Below are 19,692 nucleotides of genomic sequence, written 5' to 3' on the forward strand. Positions count from 1 at the left end.
GTTCTGCAGTAAACAGTACTAACCGATTCTGCGCTCCTTGATACCGCGCCTCCACTTCTCGCTCACTACTGTAAAGACTCAGGTCCTGAATCAGCGCTAGATGTCAGCACCATATTGGGACATTGGCAGCTTCATTTCTACAATGGAAGAGAGTTAAGGTGCGTTGTCCATCTTTTTTTTTTTTTTAAACAGAGTATGGTATGCACACTTTAGGTCATCCTAAACTTTTGCCTACATTTTCATGAGTACTGTGAATTCAGACATACTACTTTTGTCACTGGTTTTGCCTACCATATAATACTAGGGAAGTATGCAATTTCAGGTGCAGCCTTTGCTTTTACTCTCATTCTACAGGACATTTTGTCTTTGAATGTCATGGCAGCCTAATGCCTGTTTTTTTTTTTTTTTTTTTTCTCTGCACCAATTAAACTTGACTAATGGCAATTATTTTAGTAAAAACATGACAGGAACGTTCTATTTAGGTGAGCGCATTTTATTGTGTATAAAAAAAGACAATAAAATTCATAATAATATAATAACAGAGGTACAGTGACTACACAAATGATGACGTCAGAGCATCATAGTCACTCAATTTCACTGCAAATATTTACTTAAAAATTCTTTGATCAATTACTTTCCATTGTCAGGTAATGTTGCCTCCAAGCTTCCTTTTTTTTTTTTTAAACTGTTTTTGATTTTAGTAATAAGGTTCACTGTGTGCAACGGATAAATTGTTCACAATACGATTTATAACATGTATTTAGAAAATAGGGTGAATTTACATATTAAAGTCCACATTAAATAAATGATTAATTAATTAAAAATCAAGCAATGCAGAATAAGAATGATCCATTTTGATTTATATATATATGGGCGTTTTGCTGAGGACTTTTATTTTGAAGTGTGAATTTATGGGCTTTAATTTTGAAAATGAATTTTCATAGTTGTTTACACGCTTGAGACGCTAACAGTATATGCTATCTGAGTGAGATATACATTTAATCCTAATTAAGGTCCTCGTTCAACTTTAGGAGCGTCACATTCCAGGATTATTATTAATTTTTTGAGGAAGACATGTTAGCTAATGAGAGTAGTGTTGCTGCTATCACATAGCCTTGTCAGTTATGAACTCTGTATGGCTCTCAATGGGAGTATTGACAAATGAACTGCACTGAACTTCACTGTCTCTACGGTATTAATTCATAAGGTAAATAAGCATTTGCTAATAATATTGAGCAGGGGGTTTAACTCGTCATACTCCGATAAAAACAGGCCATGGCTCAAAGCTACAGCAGGGACCATCTTCATGACTCTGTTTCTAAACGATCTAGAGACCCCAGCAGTGATTATAACAGCGATAAACGACACAGAGCATCCGATGAAGCCCAGCACAGACCTGCTGGGACTCTGAGCACTCGCAGACAGCTGTATGAGAGAAATTTCCCACTGTACAAGCAGCCAGTGGAGGTGGGCTTCTTCTCGCTGGACTCTCACAGGAACTTCTTCAATGATCAAAGGCAGCTGCGATATTATGTTGAGCCCAGAAAAAGTCCAGATTTCAATTTAAGGGACGGATACACCACCCGCTTCGTAAAAAGAGATGACGGCGTGAAAGAGAAGCTTGATCACATGCTTAAGTGGATTCTGGCCAACAGAGACAAGATACAGACCAGAGACCAAACCTCATCCTCCAGCTGGTGAGATACATATTCTGCACTCTTTTACTTGTCTGTAAATAATTAGTTTTTACGAGTAACGTATGATTAAATATAGGCCCACAATGAGCTCTGAGGTAAGGCAGTGACATGTTTTTTTTCCCTTTACAAATATCACGAATTATAAAGGGTTAGTTCACTTAAAAATGAAATGTAATCATTTACTTACCCTCATGTCGTTACAAACCCGTAAGACTTTCGTTCATCTTCGAAACACAAATTAAGATATTTTTAATCAAATCTGAGGGATTTCTGTCCCTCAGTTGACCACCTACATAACTTCCACTTTCACCCTTAGAAAAATTTAGAAAGAAATCGAACTAATCCATATGAATTGAGCGTTTTAACGTTGATCATAAACAGAAGCTCAACCGAACCTGCTTGACGCGTGAGAATGAATCTCATTGGTTCTCGCACACATCAAGCAAACATGCTTGAGCTTCTGTTTACCACAACTGATGTGTGATGAATGTTTATATGTAAATAAAAGCCTAAATTTAATTTGTTCATCATATAGTGATTGTGTCTCTTCAGAAAATTTGGACTCGATTCATATGGATTCGTTTTACGAATTCTTTATGAACTTTTTGATGCGTCAAAGTGGTAGTTGTGTAGCTGTCAATGGAGGGACAGAAATTGCACCAATTTTATGAAAAATATATTCATTTATGTTCTGAAGATGAACAAAAGTCTTGCAGGTTTGGAACAACATGGGGGTGTACAAATGATGACAGTATTTTCAGTTTTGGGTGAACTAACCATTTAATTCATAAATATTATGTTTTTGTGGGGAGCCGCACCACATTACATTTTACAACCTAAACTAACACTGATAATTTTAATAACTTACTGACCTTGACTCATGAGGGTCTGCAGTGGTCCTCTCTATGATGTAATTTCCTGTTTTGTGTTTACTTTTTACTGTATTTTCTTAATATATTAATTAGATAAAATATGAGCGTCACATCATTGACCCCGATTGCGTGTGCTACACGGCAGGGTTATTATAGTTTACTTAATAACTAAAATAATATCTTTGTAACTTGAAATATAATAAACACTAAAATATTTAAAAAAAAAAATCTAATAAAAACTAGTATCTCAATGATATTAAGCGAACACTGCTGCACAGATGTCTTGTTTCTGTGGTTGAGTTATTGTGCGTGTTTGCAGTGCTCTAGGTGTGGACTTTGTGACATGGAGAGGACACCTAACCAAAGTGCTGACCACCCCATACGAGACTCAGGAGGGGTGGATGCTGGCCGCGTCCAAGTTCAGAGGCACCATCTACATCAGTGAGGTGGAAACGGAGGCCGCCAGAGTGAATCGAGTGACCCGGTCAGAGCGGCAGGAGGAGATGATGTACTGGGGCTACAAGTTTGAGCAGTACACCTGCGCAGGTTTGGGACCGTCGAGTATTATCAGACTGCTGATAGTGAAGGATCTCGCTGCTGATCGACCACTGTGCTGTCTTTTAAGATGATGTGGATGGCACTCCAGACCCGGGGGGCGTCGTGAACACCAATGAGGCGTTCTGTACGGTGGTTCAGACCCGTCTGGCCGACCATAAGCTGCTCTTCTCTGGGGAGGTGGACTGCCGCGTCAAAGACCCCGATGCTCCTCCGGCTCCGGGGTGTTATGTGGAGCTCAAGACCTCCGCAGAGATCTGCACCCCGAAACAACGAAGTAACTTCCACAGGTGTGACTTGTAGATCATTTGTTTTGTTCTGAAACAAGGATTGTTACAATATTGCAGTTTCTTCTTGATTCAGTTTAACAAGGCAACATTTCTAAATGGGCAGATAAATTAGTTAAAGGGTTAGTTCACTCAAAAATGAAAATTCTGTCATTAATCACTCACCCTTGTGTCGTTCCACACCCGTAAGACCTTCGTTCATCTTCGGAACACAAATTAAGATATTTTTAATGAAATCTGAGAGTTTTCCGTCCCTCCATTGACAGTCTACGCAACTACCACTTTCAAGCCCCAGAAAGGTAGTAAAGACATCCTTAAAGTAATCCATGTGACTCCAGTGGTTTAACCCCAATTTTATAAAGCGACACTTTGTTTGTTTGCACATAATTGACCACTTTATTTACAAAATATTAATCTCCGACTGTAGTGGCTTCTTTTGCCACAGTGAAAAATCACTCTTGAAGTTTTGATGCAAAAAGATAAACTTTATTACGAAGCCGAGCTGGTCTGCAGAGCAACTCCAGTTTGTTGTCTCTGACAGCCTTAAATACAGTTTTCCACATAATCCAATCAAGGTGGAGTCAATGCATTTCATATATACTGCTATTGTGTATCTTAAACTAGACCAAGCAAAACAAGAGATCTCAGTTCATCACATGCTTTCTCATATGATTTTTGCACAAAGAGTCTTCAGTTCGCCATATATGAGCATAAGATCATTGCATGGCAGACTATTATATGACTGAGCACAAGATCATCACATGCTTCTCTCTATGGCTACTCATAATATGTGAGCACACACACACACACACAGTTCGCTATATCTAATGGCAGAGAGAGAAATCAGATATAATAGTAGAGTAAAAATGGCTATATTATACTTTGTTTACTAAAAATCTTCCATACAACGCATTCACGAGAGCAGCACAACATGTGTTGACACGAGAGCAGACGTCGTTGCATGAACGCACGTCTGAGATTAATATTTTATAAATAAACTGGTAAATCATATATAAACTGGTAAATCACTGGATTACTTTTATGATTTCTTTACTACCTTTCTGAGGCTTGAAAGTGGTAGTTGTGTAAACTGTCAATGGACGGACAGAAATCTCTCAGATTTCATCAAAAATATCTTAATTTGTGTTCTGAAGATGAATGAAGGTCTTACGGGTGTGGAACGACATGAGGGTGAGTAATTAATGACAGAATTTTCATTTTTGGGTGAACTAATACAATTCATGCTGCGAGTAAACTGGTAAATAATCAACTGTGCGCACCAAATGCTTTTTTTTAAACACTCCAGGTGTGAAATCTGCCTTAAAATTAAAGGCCCTTTCATGCCAAGGATGATACTATAACCATAACTATAAAGATATACTGTAGACCTAATGGGCCAGAGAAACAAGTGCACTGGTTATCTGTTGTTTATTGTCACTTAGCAAAATCGTCTGTTCGTGAGCAACACCAAGTCATAGTTTTATGTAACAGCCAAGACTTTGGACATGCTATCAGAAGCACAAATCTTATGGGTTTGGTCAGTTTTGTTTGCAGTGCGATGTAAATGCGATCAGAACACCTCTACATAAAAACTGTCTCATTGACACCATGCAGATGTTTGCGTTCATCTGAACAGATGCATTAACAGCCATTCGTTCAAATTAAAATGTTTATCATGCTAAATTTTCGTATTGGTGTGAACAGGACATAAAAGGCATAGTTCACACAAATTACTTCATGTTCACTATTCTTGGCAGTGGTCAAATGCTACTTTGGTGTTTTCCCAAGGGTTGAATAAATTTCTGGGACATTAATGAAAAGCTAGTGTGAAAACAACAGCCAGCCTCTTAGAAACATCTATGTTCCTCTCCTAGGTACAAGCTGCTGAAATGGTGGGCGCAGTCGTTTCTTCCTGGAGTGCCACAGATAGTCGCTGGATTTCGAGACCATGATGGGATAGTGGTGTCTATTGAGACCTTCCAAACCTCGAAAATATCACACCTGATCAAGGTTTGCTTTAAATAACCACATATTAAAGCTTCAATCCCACTTGGTTTAGTCTGAAATTAGAGCTGCCTTGATGTCTACTACTTACATAGACTTCTAGAGGGCAGCAGTGTGAAGCCACAAAAATTGAAATTTAGGAGTTGACCATTTATAGTGACAGAGTACCAATAGGAGTGCAGACAAGGATGAAATGAAAGCACAGGAAAACTCCACTCACGATTGAGCAGCGTTAACTAAGCTAACAGCTCTAATTCACACTACCATTCAGAAGTTTGGGGGAATGAATATATCATTGCAAGACTTTCGGGACCTTAAAAGGAAGCACATTTTGATGTCATTATAGAACAATAAAGTGAGATGTTTTCATTTCTCTTTATTTTGTAGAATGAGTTCAACTGCTGGAAACCAACAGTCTGTATGAATTTCTGCAACGATTTCTTGTCCTTTGTCAAATCAGTCGTCAAAGAGGACAACCCAAGGTATTCCTAAAAAAAATCAAGCGCCATCCTACAGTTTTTTTTCCAGAATGAATATTGTTTCACTTAGAAATATGTCAGATTTACGTAAGTAAAATGGGTTCGAATTTAACGATTGACTGTGATGTTTTTCAGACTGGTGTACCTGTTCGAATGGGATCCACACAGAGATGTGACCTACACCGTCCACAGAGACTCTCCATTTACATTCTTACCAGAGTGGTACGTGAAGGACACGAGGAGCCAGCATTCATCTCACCACTGACATGCTGTCATTTTTATCAGTCATTAACATACTGTATCAGTGCTGTGCACAACTTGGTATTCCTTGTGTTTTCTGGATTTAGTTTGGGACATTAGAAAGTACGGTTTCAACAAACATTTACTTTACGTCCATGCGCACTTTCATTTTTTATATTGGGGTTTTATTTTAGCTTTTGTTGTTATGATGATGACGACTTCAAAATGTCTTTGAAACATTTAAGAAAATGTACATATTTAAAGTCACCGATTTTTAAAAAAAAATAATTTTAACAGTCCAATCAAATGACACAATGAGCCTCGTTCAGGAAACACAAACACCAAATTTCTTGTAAAAAGGTTCTTATGTAAATTCATTGAATTTTATGTGACAATTTAAGAATGATTTTTCAAACAATTTACATGTCATGAATGCGACACTATGACTCTAGAAATGCCCAACTATATTCTTTTGTACAGAGATTTTGCACGACATGCAGAAGAAAAGATATTGTGGCTGCAAATTAAGAATTTGTTCCCAAGACATAATTTGTGGCCATGGTTTATTATTTCGTTCTCTCATTTTAGTTAAAATTTGTTAGTATACCATGGCCACAATTTAAGTAATGGGGTCTTTGTGTCCATGATATCTTGTCATGTGCGTGGCTCCATACTTGTGTTAATATTTCTTAATATCACAGAGCAATCACTATGGACATATCTTCGTCAAAAGCTTTTATTAGCATTTGCTTAAAGTTTGCAATTCATTTAAACATGCCAAAAAGTACAAGTACAGTTAAATAAGAGGTTATACAAATGAAATTACAAAACATATGTGATATAAATTTTTAAATAAAGAAACTTAAGTACAAAGTCTTAGTTGCAAGATCATTATGTAAACTCTTTGTTTTTAATATCTTATTGTTTATGGTCCACATGACATACTAGTTTCATTGACACACAGCAGGTAAGACTTCTGTAAACTGGAAGCTTTTCTCTCAAAAATGCACATTTAAGGCAAGTATGGTGTGAATAAATTCACCTTGACCTCAAGCTCAGGTTTACACTGGCCACGTACACACTGCAGCTAAATTCGGTTGTCAGTTCACCTTTTAGTGCTTAATCGCGTTCTGTACACACACAGTTCAGTAAAATACAGGAGTGACAACCGCATTCTACAACCGTATTAACTCCCGAAAAATACAGGTAGTGAAAACCACATTTACAGAAATTCCACGCAGTGTGTACGGAACCGAACTTAACAACGTTTACGTGCACCGGTGTAACGTGTGTCTCTCGTGTATGCGCAGCGAATCACAGGGAAAGCACAAGCCTATCTAAATGCTTTATGCTGAAAATCGCGATTCATGTCTGCTCACTTTAATAACTCCATAAACCCGTTTGCTTTATGAGACGAGCCCAAAAAGCTTATAATGAGTGACCATGGCAACACAGAATGAGTGCCGCGCACTGTGTGAAACAGGTTATACAAGCATAAACAAAACACAACGCCTCCGTCGGCTGTGTTAGTGTGTTTAGTTAAATTGCTGAAAATAACGAGTGTTTTGTCACTTTAATATTACTTTGTTCACGATAACTGATACCAAACACGAGAGACGCCAGATCGTCGCTATGGTTTCCAAGCTGTCAATCATCGCATTTTCGAGAGCGAGTCGTATTCTGTACACACATGTAACGATAATTTAGGGGATTCACTCCCGCATTTAAATGCGGTTGTCACTCCTGAAACTTACAGTGTGTACGTGGCCACTGAGTGGTGTGTTTTTAAATGCCTTTCATGAATGCTACATTGTGATAAATTTATAGCTGCACGATTCTCCCGCAATTCAAAATGGACAACCAAACAAAACACAATTTACTAAATTAGTCTATTTAAAAATACTTAATTAGAATTTTTTGCTTTTTAAATCTGAGTGAATGATTCAATGACTCACTCATCAAGACTTCACTTGTTTCATTTCTGAATGAATCTCTTGAATGAACGATTCAATGACAAATACATTTAACAGTCACTTGTCGCCACCTACTGGTGTAATGATGTAATTCATACAATCATTATTTAAAGCATCAAGTTACTTTCAAAAGCGGATTTACTTTATTTTGATCACTTCCGTGGACATCAGTGTTTATATTCGAACTATAAATTTCTATAGCTTTTACTTCTGTGGTAATTTGAATTATTTTAAGACAGAAATAATGATTCTGTGTGGTTGAAAAGACTGTTTGTGAAGTTGTTTCATACCTTTACATGACAACTGCTCTCTCTGGCTCAGAAAGCAGATCTAAACGTTCGCTCTAATCGTACTTGTCAAAGGTTTAATAGACATAGCCGAATCATTTTCATTTAGGAATAAGATTGCGACCTTTTAACGATTAATCGTGCAACTCTATTTTAAGAGTTCTTTGATATAATTGGATACACTAAAAATCCAATAAAGAACTTTTTGTTCTCAAATTAAAACTGGGAGTTGTCAATCAATGCCATGAAATCAGCTAACCCAATCATCACAAAAGAAAAACATCCTCTAGATAAGTGGTTTTGCTCCAGGACCCAGATTTTACATTGGACATCAAGTGGTGCCAAAATTGTTCATTGTACAAAAGTAAACAAAAACGCTTTGAGAATATTTCAGAATCAGTAACATTGATTTGGCGGATCAGAGAGGACACATTGCTTGGTTTGTCACGTGACATAGCAGCACATCACTTATAAGGCTCTACTGCATTTATTAAAGCACAATACCATTTGTGCCAAATATATTATTAATTGATCTCTATTCACATGACAGATGTCCCTAATTCAAACTTTCATACACTTTTCAGTTCCCCAATGAAAACCAAATGTCTACTGTTAGACATTTCACTCAAAAATGAAAATTCTGCCATCATTTACTCACCCTCATGTAGTTACAAACTCCTATTCTTTCTCTGAAACATAAAGATATTCTGAAGAATGTTCACGCTGCTCTTTTTTCTACTAAAACTATACCCTAAAAGTTACAGTCAAGGTCTTCTGAACTCATAAAACAGTTCTGTGTGTTGAACAGACTAAAATGTTGCTGTCTCAAATTTCACTCATGCCTACACATTTAAACCGGTCTAATGTCAATCCACAATTAAGAACTGCAGAGGAGGGGAAGTGTATTGATGCATATTCAGGCTCTTCCATACACTTGGGGCATTTATTGTCTTTTTACAGAGCTCATCATGTTAATGCTGGCTTTTTCTATAAAAGCTTGGACATTCTGAGAAACATTTTTCATGTTGGAACAACATTACTTTAGTATTATTTATATACTTTTAGATTTAGTTATGTGCTGTTGTTATTTTTTTTTTAATTATTATTTCTATTTAGCTTCATTTCTAAGTTTTATTAATTTTAGCACTTCAACTTAAATATTTTATTTCCATTAGTTGCCGAGGTAGCTTTTTAAGTTTTTCCATCTAATGTTTATATTTTATTTCAGCCTTATTTCCGTCAACAAAAACAACTTAATGGACCCTTTTCAAAGACTGTGATGATGCATTTCCAGTTATCAACATTGCAAATCTAGTAAAGTTTTCCATATTTAAAAAAAATTGCATACTGTACATTAATAACACTATACTTCGTGTTATATTACCTTGGCAGTTAATTACAAAAAATGAATTAACGCTGCTGCGAGGGTGTTTCTAATACAATGGCTGAGGGAGTGACAGCAAATTCAGTCTCTTCTGACCAACGTAATCAATCTCTGGATATTTTTTCACTCTTCTGGAGAATCATAAGCAGGCTATAATGGATTTTTTTCTTTTGCTATTGAGCAAATGTGAAAAAAAATATATTTGCGGTCTTCTCCCGTGCAACTATGACGACCTCCACTTCTGAGAGCCCCGGAAATGTGAAAAGGGTCCATAGTTTTAGTTTACATTAACAATACTGTTTTGGAATGACATCAGAGTGAGTAAATGACAGGATTTACATTTTTAAATTCAGAAACACTCATAACCAATGTCATGATTTTCTTCTGGTTCAGATGTTATAAAAGACTTTCTGTGGCACAAGTTGTTTTAAAATCAGTAAACCATTTTCTCTAAGACTCTGATAAAAGAAACTTGATCATGTAAACTTTTTTTTTTTAAAAAAGCAATATGTTAAAAACTAAAGGTACATGAATGCCCTTTTTCTTGTTTTAAACTGACCTGTGTTAAGGTAGGACTGAACCTTACCCAGATGAACCCATGTTAGTGGAGCAGTGACTGATGGGATGTGTGAATCTCCTCCTGAGGGTGTGTGTGTTAGAGAGGTAGTCATAAATGAAGGCTACAGTATCTCAGTGCTTGAGCTTCCTCTGGAGGCCCATGAGTTTGAAGGTGGCAGCAGTGATCTTCTCATACACCACAAACATGAGTGCCGCTGTCAGCACAGTCTGCAGCAGCTTCGCCTCCAGACCTTTATACAAACCCAGCAGCCCGTGTCTCCTGTCACACAGAGGACTCCAGTTCATCAAAACAATTCAGTCATGTTGTTTGATAGCTAGAAACTACAACACTGCAGATATCAAAATAAAAAAACAGGGAGGCACTGATATTCAAATTCTGGCCAATAAACCGGTATTTATTTTGATGTTATGGCCAGCAGCCAATAAAATTCAGTAGTATTTTGTGGGGGAAAAAATTTAAATTTAAGTGCTAAGCTTTAGCTATAAATTATTATATACAAATTGACCAATTGATGATGAGATAACACATGGTCAGGTCAAAGTGTCTGAATAATTTTTGGTCCCAAATTTTTATCAATTTTACTGGTAGTCCACTGTATGAAGAATTTTTGGATATAATATGTCACAGTTTACTTTATTTTGCAATCCTCACTTACATAAATGAACTATAGTGTCCTGCACCCACTAGTAAAAATATATAAAAAATGTCTGAATAATTTTTGGTTTGACTGTATGATAAAAATGAGAAATGTTTCCTTGCCAACTAGCTGAAATAAAATAGTTTTTTTTTTTTTTTTTTTAATATTTTAGTTAAAGATCATTTTATTTCAAGTAACAGAAATGCTTAAGTTTTAGTTAACTATAATAACCCTGGTTGATAAGCAGTGAAACTGAGCATTAAACTAGTGACTCTGGTTGACTTACTTGATCCGGTCCATTAGCAGAGAAACCACGTTCCTCAGGCTGCCCACTAGACCCCCTTTACCATCTGACTTATACTGGCCAAACTGCAGAGGAAGCAATGGGAAATATTTCACACAATCACTGCTTTAAAAATAGTAATACAGCATCTGTCAAGTGTATTATACAATGTAATGGTTTAAAGTGCCCCTAATATGCTATTTCAAAAGTTCCTCATTTTGTTTTGGATTCTCCTACAATAGGTTTACATGCATCCAAGGTCAAAAACACTTTAATTTTCTCATAATATACATTGCAGCATCACCTCTTTTTTCACAGTGTCTGAAAGGGTTTGATAAAGGATTCGGTCTCTCTAAATCTCTGCTCTGATTGGTCAGATGACCGAATCTGTTGTGATTGGTCAGATGTAAGACTGAATTATTGACGACTCGTTTCAGGCAGTTCAGAATCGCTTCATTCTTTTAGTAGACAATACTCCATTTATCTGCACTTTGAAACTTTGCAGACATTTTACATTCACAAACAGCTATAAAACACACTACATCTGAAAAAAGCGTAATAAGGGCACTTTAATGCAATCATATTGATGATATTACCCTCAGAATGGCCTGAACAGTTTGCAGAGGATACGTTGCAGATGTTGCAATAGCTTTAGCGATGGCACCGATGAGAAAGATCTCAAGTGATGATATCTGCCCATAAAAATTCAACATTTTAGTTATTTCACAAATTGATAAATGAATGATGTAATTTTTTGTCCCTCACCTTCCTGCCTCCACGTCCTGCTCTTCGCTTCATAGCCTCGTAGAACATGAACTGCACAGCGGGGTTGAACACCAGCACAAGAGACGGCAGTGTCCCGTTCCACAGCGTTCCCACTCCCTCATTGGCTATTATCTGGGAGAAGGCATCTGTGAGAGGAGAACGACAAAATTATTTGATTTATTGGTGACAATGTAGACCTGTTTTTCTTATTACTGATATTATTGATTTATACCACTGCATTTTTTAATTCTTGACTCTAATTAGCTGACACACACATCTCAAAATTGACAATTAAAAGTTAATTTAATTACATTTTTTTGTAATTATTTTGTTCACCACGTTCTTGCACAAACTCCTTAGTTTCTTCCTTAAATACCTTATGAAATCAGTTGTTTTTTCCCAAGCTCCATTTTATTTTTCCCAATATGTTTTCCATTTTATGCATTTTTACAGGCTTAATTAAATGTTAATGATCAAAAAGCATGTCTAATCAATTGAATTAATAAAACGTTAATTTAATTATTATAAGTTTTTACAATAAAGTCCTATGAAATGTTTTTTTAACAATTAACAAATTAATGAATCTTTTAAACTGTAATCAAATTAAAAAATACATTTTTTTTTATTGTTTAAGTGCTGCACAACAGAGGTTGACTGTTAAAATTAAAACATGGAAGAAAAATTGTGATATTCCTAAAAATGCAATATTGCTTTAAGAAGTAAATTCTACTGCACAATAGCAATATCCAGTATTTCTGTCATAATTTCTTCAAGTTACACCAAACTTTTATTTTGACAGGTTGTCATGAAGACCTTTGAGTTTCTGTGTGTATATGATATGATGATAGTTTTATAAATGAAATTGTCAAATGCTGGTGAAGTGACTCTCAAAGCAGCTCTGGAGATGAAGTTCATGCATTCCCGTCCTCATTCCCGTCAGAGCGTCACGTCGTTTGATTAACTGCACAGCCCTACTTTTGATTTATTCATCCAAAATTTGACAAATTCCATTAGATTGAATTCCATTACACTATAAATTCCATTTCTGTGACTGGATTCCACAATTCCATCCATGTTTTCCACACTGCAGAAATCATACGAGCCCTACATACAGCAGTGATCTAAAAATAATTGCAGTAAGAAAGTGTTTACAATCAGATCAAGCTCTATATTTTGGAGAAATATGTAGTAAACAGCCATTTTGTCTGCTGTACAGCACTTTGGCTGAATTTTAAATGTGCTTTACTAACAAATGACTTGACTGAACATTGGTTTGGAGTTTATACCTCATCGGATAAATGAGTGTGTGAGCGGTTCTGACCAAATATGCCCTTATAGTGGGTCTGATGCAGCTCTTCATTCCTGAACTTTGCCCCCTGAAGCTTCAGTCGTGTGTTCACCACCCACATGGGAGTCGTCAGGAGCACATTAACAGTGCCTAAATGAAAATAAAACAACAGGAAGAAGAAAAGAGTGACATTATCATATGTGTTAATTGCTTACAGGTGAAGTAATATTTTCAATGTCAAAATAACATTGAAAAGTAACGATAAACTAAGAACCTAATTGCGATGTGTCTGATAAAAATTGCAAATGTTATTTAAAATATGATTTAAAAAAATATATTATTATTATAATTATATTATTATTATTATAAAAAATATGAAATAAAATCAAAATAAATTACTATTGTATATTTTACTGTAAAATAAAAGTATTTAAGAAAAATAAAGCAAACATTTTTTTACATTACAACCAGTGTTATCTTAGTTTATTTTACTTTTATTATAGAATTATATAGCTCTTATTTCTTATTTTTGGTTTTCATGTTAATTTTAGTGTCATTTTTATCTTTTCACTTTCATCTTTTATTTCAGTTTTAGTTTTATTTAGTTTGTTTTTCAACAAATGTTTATATTTTATTTCATTTCTGCTTTATTTCATTTAACAAATGTTTTTAATAGTTTTAGTTGACGATATCACTGTTTACAACTGGAAAATTATAAGACTAATATTTGTCTTTATTCATTTTCCAACATTAAACCATCAAACTTTTATTTTGACGAATAACAACAGGGAGCCTTTTACTCTGAAATACGCATCTGATAATCGCAGTAAGCCATATTACGATTCCAGTTTTATTCTGATTATATGTGTAGCTCTACAATAACACTCCAGTAATAGCAAAAGAAATATAGTGGCGAGAGTGAAACACTGAAACTGAGATGAGAGAAAAGCTGTGGAGAGGGCTCAGCACACCATTACAGTACCTGATATGAAGCCCATGAGCAAATCTGTGGCAGGCTTGGACCGGTCCGAGACCATCACTCTCTTCAGTGTGTTGAATGTGTAGAAGTAGACAAAGTTAGAGCAGCACAGGCTAGAAATGACCGGAAACCAGCCTCGATACAGAGACAATCTGAAACACAATGAAACGACATCTTGACATAAGCAGCCTGGCATATCCAGCTCAAAGTCTGCCCACATGAAATGTACTTCTGTTTTTGTTTTGGGTTTTTTCCAAATCCAATTCCAAGCACATTCGTAAGTGGTTCATAGGTGCAGTAAGCGATTTCTGAGAAACACTGTTGATATTTGAAATCAACCCAAACAAACACACCCCTCCCTTCATTGCTCCGCCCCCAAAATGCACAAGCACGCAATGCAAGAGTGGATGCCTCTTTATTATTGCTGAAGCAAAGTCAAATAAAGCTTAGTGAAAAATAAAGAGCAGATGCAGGGCTCGACAATAAGGACTGCCTGATGGCCCGGGGCCAGTGTGAACGACGCTCGGGACAGTAGACGCAACGGTCACTTGCCCCCTGGTCTAGGGTGTGTGATATATATCGTCTATGATATCATAATTGTTGATTTAACGATCTGAAATTATCGAGTATGTCCCTCAATTTACAAAAACCAAACAAAAACACACTCATTGAGTGCACGCATGCATTACGTGACGTAGTCTAGTAGGTTAGACTAGTGCGTGTGCATATTTAGGGTGTACGCATTCACTGCGTGATTTAGTCTCCTAAAATGTCTTTAGAATGACCCAGAATTCAGGTTAAGGGTCCAAAAATGCCCCTGTATATCTTTCATATTTATATAATTTAAAGGGTTAGTTCACCCAAAAATGAAAATAATGTCATTTATTACTCACCCTCATGTCGTTCTACACCTTCATTCATTTTCGGAACACAAATTAAGATATTTTTGAATAAATCTGATGGCTCAGTGAGGCCTACATTCAAAGCAATGACATTTCCTCTCTCAAGATCCATAAAGGTACTAAAAACATATTTAAAACAGTTCATGTGAGTTCAGTGGTTCTACCTTAATATTATAAAGCAACGAGAATACTTTTTGTGCACCAAAAAAACAAAACGACTTTTCAACAATATACTGATGGGCCGATTTCAAAACACTGCTTCGGAGCTTTACAAATCGAATCAGTGACTCAGATCTCCTATCAAACAGCTAAACTGCTGAAATCACGTGACTTTGGCGCTCCGAGTCACTGATTCGATTCGTAAAGCTCCGAAGCAGTGTTTTGAAATCGGCCCATCAGTATATTGTTGAAAAGTCGTTATTTTGTTTTTTTGGCACACAAAAACATTCTCGTCGCTTTATAATATTGAGGTAGAACTACTGAACTCACATGAACTGATTTAAATATGTTTTTAGTACCTTTATGGATCTTGAGAGAGGAAATGTCATTGCTGTGAATGCAGGCCTCACTGAGCCATCGGATTTAAGCAAAAATATCTTAATTTGTGTTCCGAAGATGAATGAAGGCCTTACGGGTGTGGAACGACATGAGGGTGAGTAATTAATGACATTATGACATTCGTCATTCATTTTTGGGTGAACTAACCCTTTAATGCAGTTAACCAATATTACACAAAGAGCACCATTTTTCTACAAATATCAGCATGATTACAAATGTGATACTGATTTTATACAGCGTACAGTTTAATAAACAAGAACTTAATATCAAGTGACTTATATTTTAGACACCAAATCACCTGTTTCGCTCTATTTCGCCTAAAATAGTTCCAAACAAAGTCCACACAGCATTGTTTTGCATCTCTTGAGCAACACTTCCTGAATGAATCAGCCGTTTGAATGAATCGGTTGAATCTCAATGTTATTTGAAATGTTATTTGAAATTATTTCATTTTATAAATAATTTCAAATAACAGTATTTAACGTTTTATATTTTCAACATTTCAAAACATTATTAATGCATCTGTAACTGCTCTTGACTGATTAACTTCAATTAAGTTTAATCTATAGCTAAATAGTTATACATTAGATTACAATTTCTGTAAATCTCCTGTTTAAACCTTCATGAAAAACTTGAAAAGCACTGTTTATTACATGTATGTTTGTTCTGTTGTATTTATTTGTGCTATTACTCGTAATTTGATTATTTGTTACTATTTTATTGCTTGACTGTTTATTTGTCTAACAATATTTAAAATTTAAGCGAGTTAATCTAGTAGCTTTTGGTGTCATAACCCTATTTATTAAGGTTACATGTATCAAAAACAACGAAAACAATAACTAGGCTTATTTTATAGGCCCATTTTCTTGGGGCAAGTGAAAATTTTGGCGGGGCAAGCAAAAAAACGCTTTTGCCCAGCGCTGGAAAGCATTTCTAATATTAACGCGGGCCTTAAAGATCGTAACCCTTCTTTGTCCACTGATAATCCTCTGAGACTTTCTCTTTTGTATTGACTCTCATCTTTCTTTCTACAGTCTTTCTTCAAATCTTCCTCTTGTTCACTCTCTCTCCTCCCTCATCAAGAGTGGACACGCCCCCTACTGCTGATTGGCTACAAGTGTGTTGTGCTGCTCTGATCCACTTTCAACAGTGTTTCTCAGAAATCTCTTACTGCACCTTTAACAACGATGCATGTAACATAAATTGTGCAGTAGTGTCTACAGATGTTCATGAGTTCACTCATTCTCACTCACACACTCTTTTTAACAATATACAATATGGGGTATTTGCAATATAATAAAGTGAATAAGTGGCTGAGTCACAGCATATGTTTTTCAACGTTCTGTGTCAAGAGGTGTCATGATCTGTCGCGAACATTGAACACACACTGACTCACATGCCTTCCTCCTTCGCGATCTCAGCCAGAATGATGGGGGTGGACTGGGACTTCCGGTTCTCATCCACTGAAACCAATGACAAATGTGTTTGAATTGGAATGTTTATTGAAACTTTTGACAAATATACAAAATATTTGCATGCTTTTTTTGTTAATTATATTTAACACATCAGGCTTTTATGGTTCATATAAAAAGAATATGGAGCTCATAATCGAGGAGTTTACTTTATAAAAATCACAGATTTCACAGCAAAAAGACACGTGAACTACAAGCTGAAGGTGGAAGATTTACACATATACTAATAGGCCATTTACATGCTAAAAATGTATGAACTACCAATCAGATAACAGAAGGCATGTAGTAGATTGTGACCAACAGGTTTTTCAGCAAACGTTTGATCTTGATGAAAATTTAGAGGCTTTAGAAATTTGTGTACCAACTATCAAATTTGATAGGGTTTATATTTTTTAAGATCAATTAATAGAGACTGCAGACAAATTTCTGGCTGATTCAGTATTTTAAAGCACAGCATAACTAGAAAATTTTATTCACTAAAACAATTTCCATGATATTATTATTATTGTTTTAAGTTTCATAATTTCAATGATTATTTTCTTAACTTCACTACATTTAAATACAAAACAATGATAACACAAATTATTAAGCTACAGCAAACCTATATCAAATACCATTTGTCCACTGCAGCTCAAAACAAATCATGCATGAGAAGAAGAACTGACCCTGGAGTCTGATCCTGGCTGTGTCCAGAGGGAAGAACACTGTCATTGCTGTCACACTGCCCTTCAAGGCAATAAAACACATTTTAACATACATCCCACATTTGGAATATTATTACATTAATGGGAAAATATCTACAGTTCTTTTGGCTGGTGTTTTCTCACCATTGCACCTGCCACCGCATGCACAAGTGTCTCATATGACAGCAGGCCGACTGATCTGCTGCTGTCTGACATCTTTTACTCTCTCTCCAGTCCAAAAACCTGAATTCTGCGTCTTAGCTTTATGTAAACTAGCTGACAGTTAACTAATCACTCCTGGCTGAATTCATATTCATTGTTGGTGCCGACAACAGAATCACGTTATACTTCCGCAATTCCGCATTCTTTGTGCTGCTCCTTCTCGATCCCGCTGCTCTTTACCGCCCCGAGCGGCGGGATGATGCACTGCAGTCAGACCACTGAGGACTGGCAGTGGTTCTTCCAGCAGAGGGAGCTTGTGGCTCGGAAATCAGAATCCTCCTTTGAGCCATCGGTCTGGACAATAATTAACACCTGAATATAATTATTTGGTCTATTATTATTTTATTAGTTATTGGAACTACAGTTGATGTTTTTGGTCTGTTATGCTCACTAAGAACTATATCTTTATGGAAATCGTGATACATTACCATTCAAAAGTTTAGGTAACCCTTTCAAAAAAGAAGTGTGCTATCAATATACTTCTTTTAAACTAAAAATAAGAAAAGTATACTTTCAGTATGTACTTTTCAGAAGTATACTTGACTTATACTGACAGAAAAACCTACTTCTACTCAATCTTTTGATCGAGATATAGGCTACTTAAAAGTATAATTAAAGGGTTAGTTCACCCAAAAATGAAAATTCTGTCATTTATTACTCACCTTCATGTCGTTTCACACCCGTAAGACCTTCGTTAATCTTCGGAACACAAATTAAGATATTTTTATTTAAATCCGATGGCTCCGTGAGACCTATATAGGGAGCAACGACATTTCCTCTCTCAAGATCCATAAAAGTACTAAAAACATATTTAAATCAGTTCATGTGAGTACAGTGGTTCAATATTAATATTATAAAGCGACGAGAATATTTTTGGTGCGCCAAAAAAAAAAAAAAAAAAAAAAACGACTTATTTAGTGATGGCCGATTTCAAAACACTGCTTCAGGAAGATTCGGAGCGTAATGAATCAGCGTGTCGAATCATGATTCGGATCGCGTGTCAAACCGACAAACTGCTGAAATCACGTGACTTTGGCGCTCCGAACTGCTGATTCGACACGCTGATTCATAACGCTCCGAATCTTCCTGAAGCAGTGTTTTGAAATCGGCCATCACTAAATAATTCGTTATTTTGTTTTTTTTGGCGCACCAAAAATATTCTCGTCTCTTTATTATATTAATATTGAACCACTGTACTCATATGAACTGATTTAAATATGTTTTTAGTACCTTTATGGATCTTGAGAGAGGAAATGTCATTGCTCCCTATGTAGGCCTCACGGAGCCATCGGATTTAAACAAAAATATCTCAATTTGCGTTCCGAAGATCAACGAAGGTCTTACGGGTGTAAAACGGCGTGAGAGTGAGTAATAAATGACATTATTTTCATTTTTGGGTGAACGAACCCTTTACGTATTCCAAGTATAGGCTTGGCTTGTGGTTGTGTTTGCTCTTTTGATTGATTAACCTATTACATACTTTTTCAGATAGTTTTACATACTTGAAAGCTGTATTGTTTGAAAATATTAATTTATAAAGAAAAC

General features: G+C 36.0%; 2 protein-coding genes across 3 annotated transcripts; one reads left to right on the forward strand and one right to left on the reverse strand.

Moving 5' to 3' along the window:
- The first annotated feature begins 903 nt into the window (after positions 1 to 903).
- dxo (decapping exoribonuclease) lies at positions 904 to 7,007 on the forward strand. 2 transcript variants are annotated; one of them, XM_051888029.1, is made up of 7 exons: positions 908 to 1,207; positions 1,332 to 1,697; positions 2,889 to 3,115; positions 3,195 to 3,414; positions 5,286 to 5,421; positions 5,803 to 5,897; positions 6,030 to 7,007. In XM_051888029.1, exons 2-7 carry the CDS (start codon positions 1,630 to 1,632, stop codon positions 6,157 to 6,159), a joined length of 876 nt encoding a protein of 291 aa, XP_051743989.1. In that variant the 5' UTR covers positions 908 to 1,207; positions 1,332 to 1,629; the 3' UTR covers positions 6,160 to 7,007. The 2 variants fall into 2 exon arrangements, with proteins under 2 accessions (XP_051743988.1, XP_051743989.1); XM_051888028.1 differs by having other exon boundaries at positions 904 to 1,697.
- Positions 6,857 to 18,337, reverse strand: LOC127509377 (peroxisomal membrane protein PMP34). Its single transcript, XM_051888031.1, has 9 exons — positions 18,070 to 18,337; positions 17,908 to 17,968; positions 17,167 to 17,233; positions 14,314 to 14,462; positions 13,365 to 13,481; positions 12,044 to 12,189; positions 11,875 to 11,970; positions 11,282 to 11,364; positions 6,857 to 10,616 (listed from the first exon to the last, which is right to left on the reverse strand). Exons 1-9 carry the CDS (start codon positions 18,139 to 18,141, stop codon positions 10,469 to 10,471), a joined length of 939 nt encoding a protein of 312 aa, XP_051743991.1. The 5' UTR covers positions 18,142 to 18,337; the 3' UTR covers positions 6,857 to 10,468.
- Positions 18,338 to 19,692: the final 1,355 nt, after the last annotated feature.

The sequence above is a fragment of the Ctenopharyngodon idella genome, chromosome 3 (genome assembly GCF_019924925.1).
Source record: "Ctenopharyngodon idella isolate HZGC_01 chromosome 3, HZGC01, whole genome shotgun sequence".
NCBI lineage: Eukaryota > Metazoa > Chordata > Actinopteri > Cypriniformes > Xenocyprididae > Ctenopharyngodon > Ctenopharyngodon idella.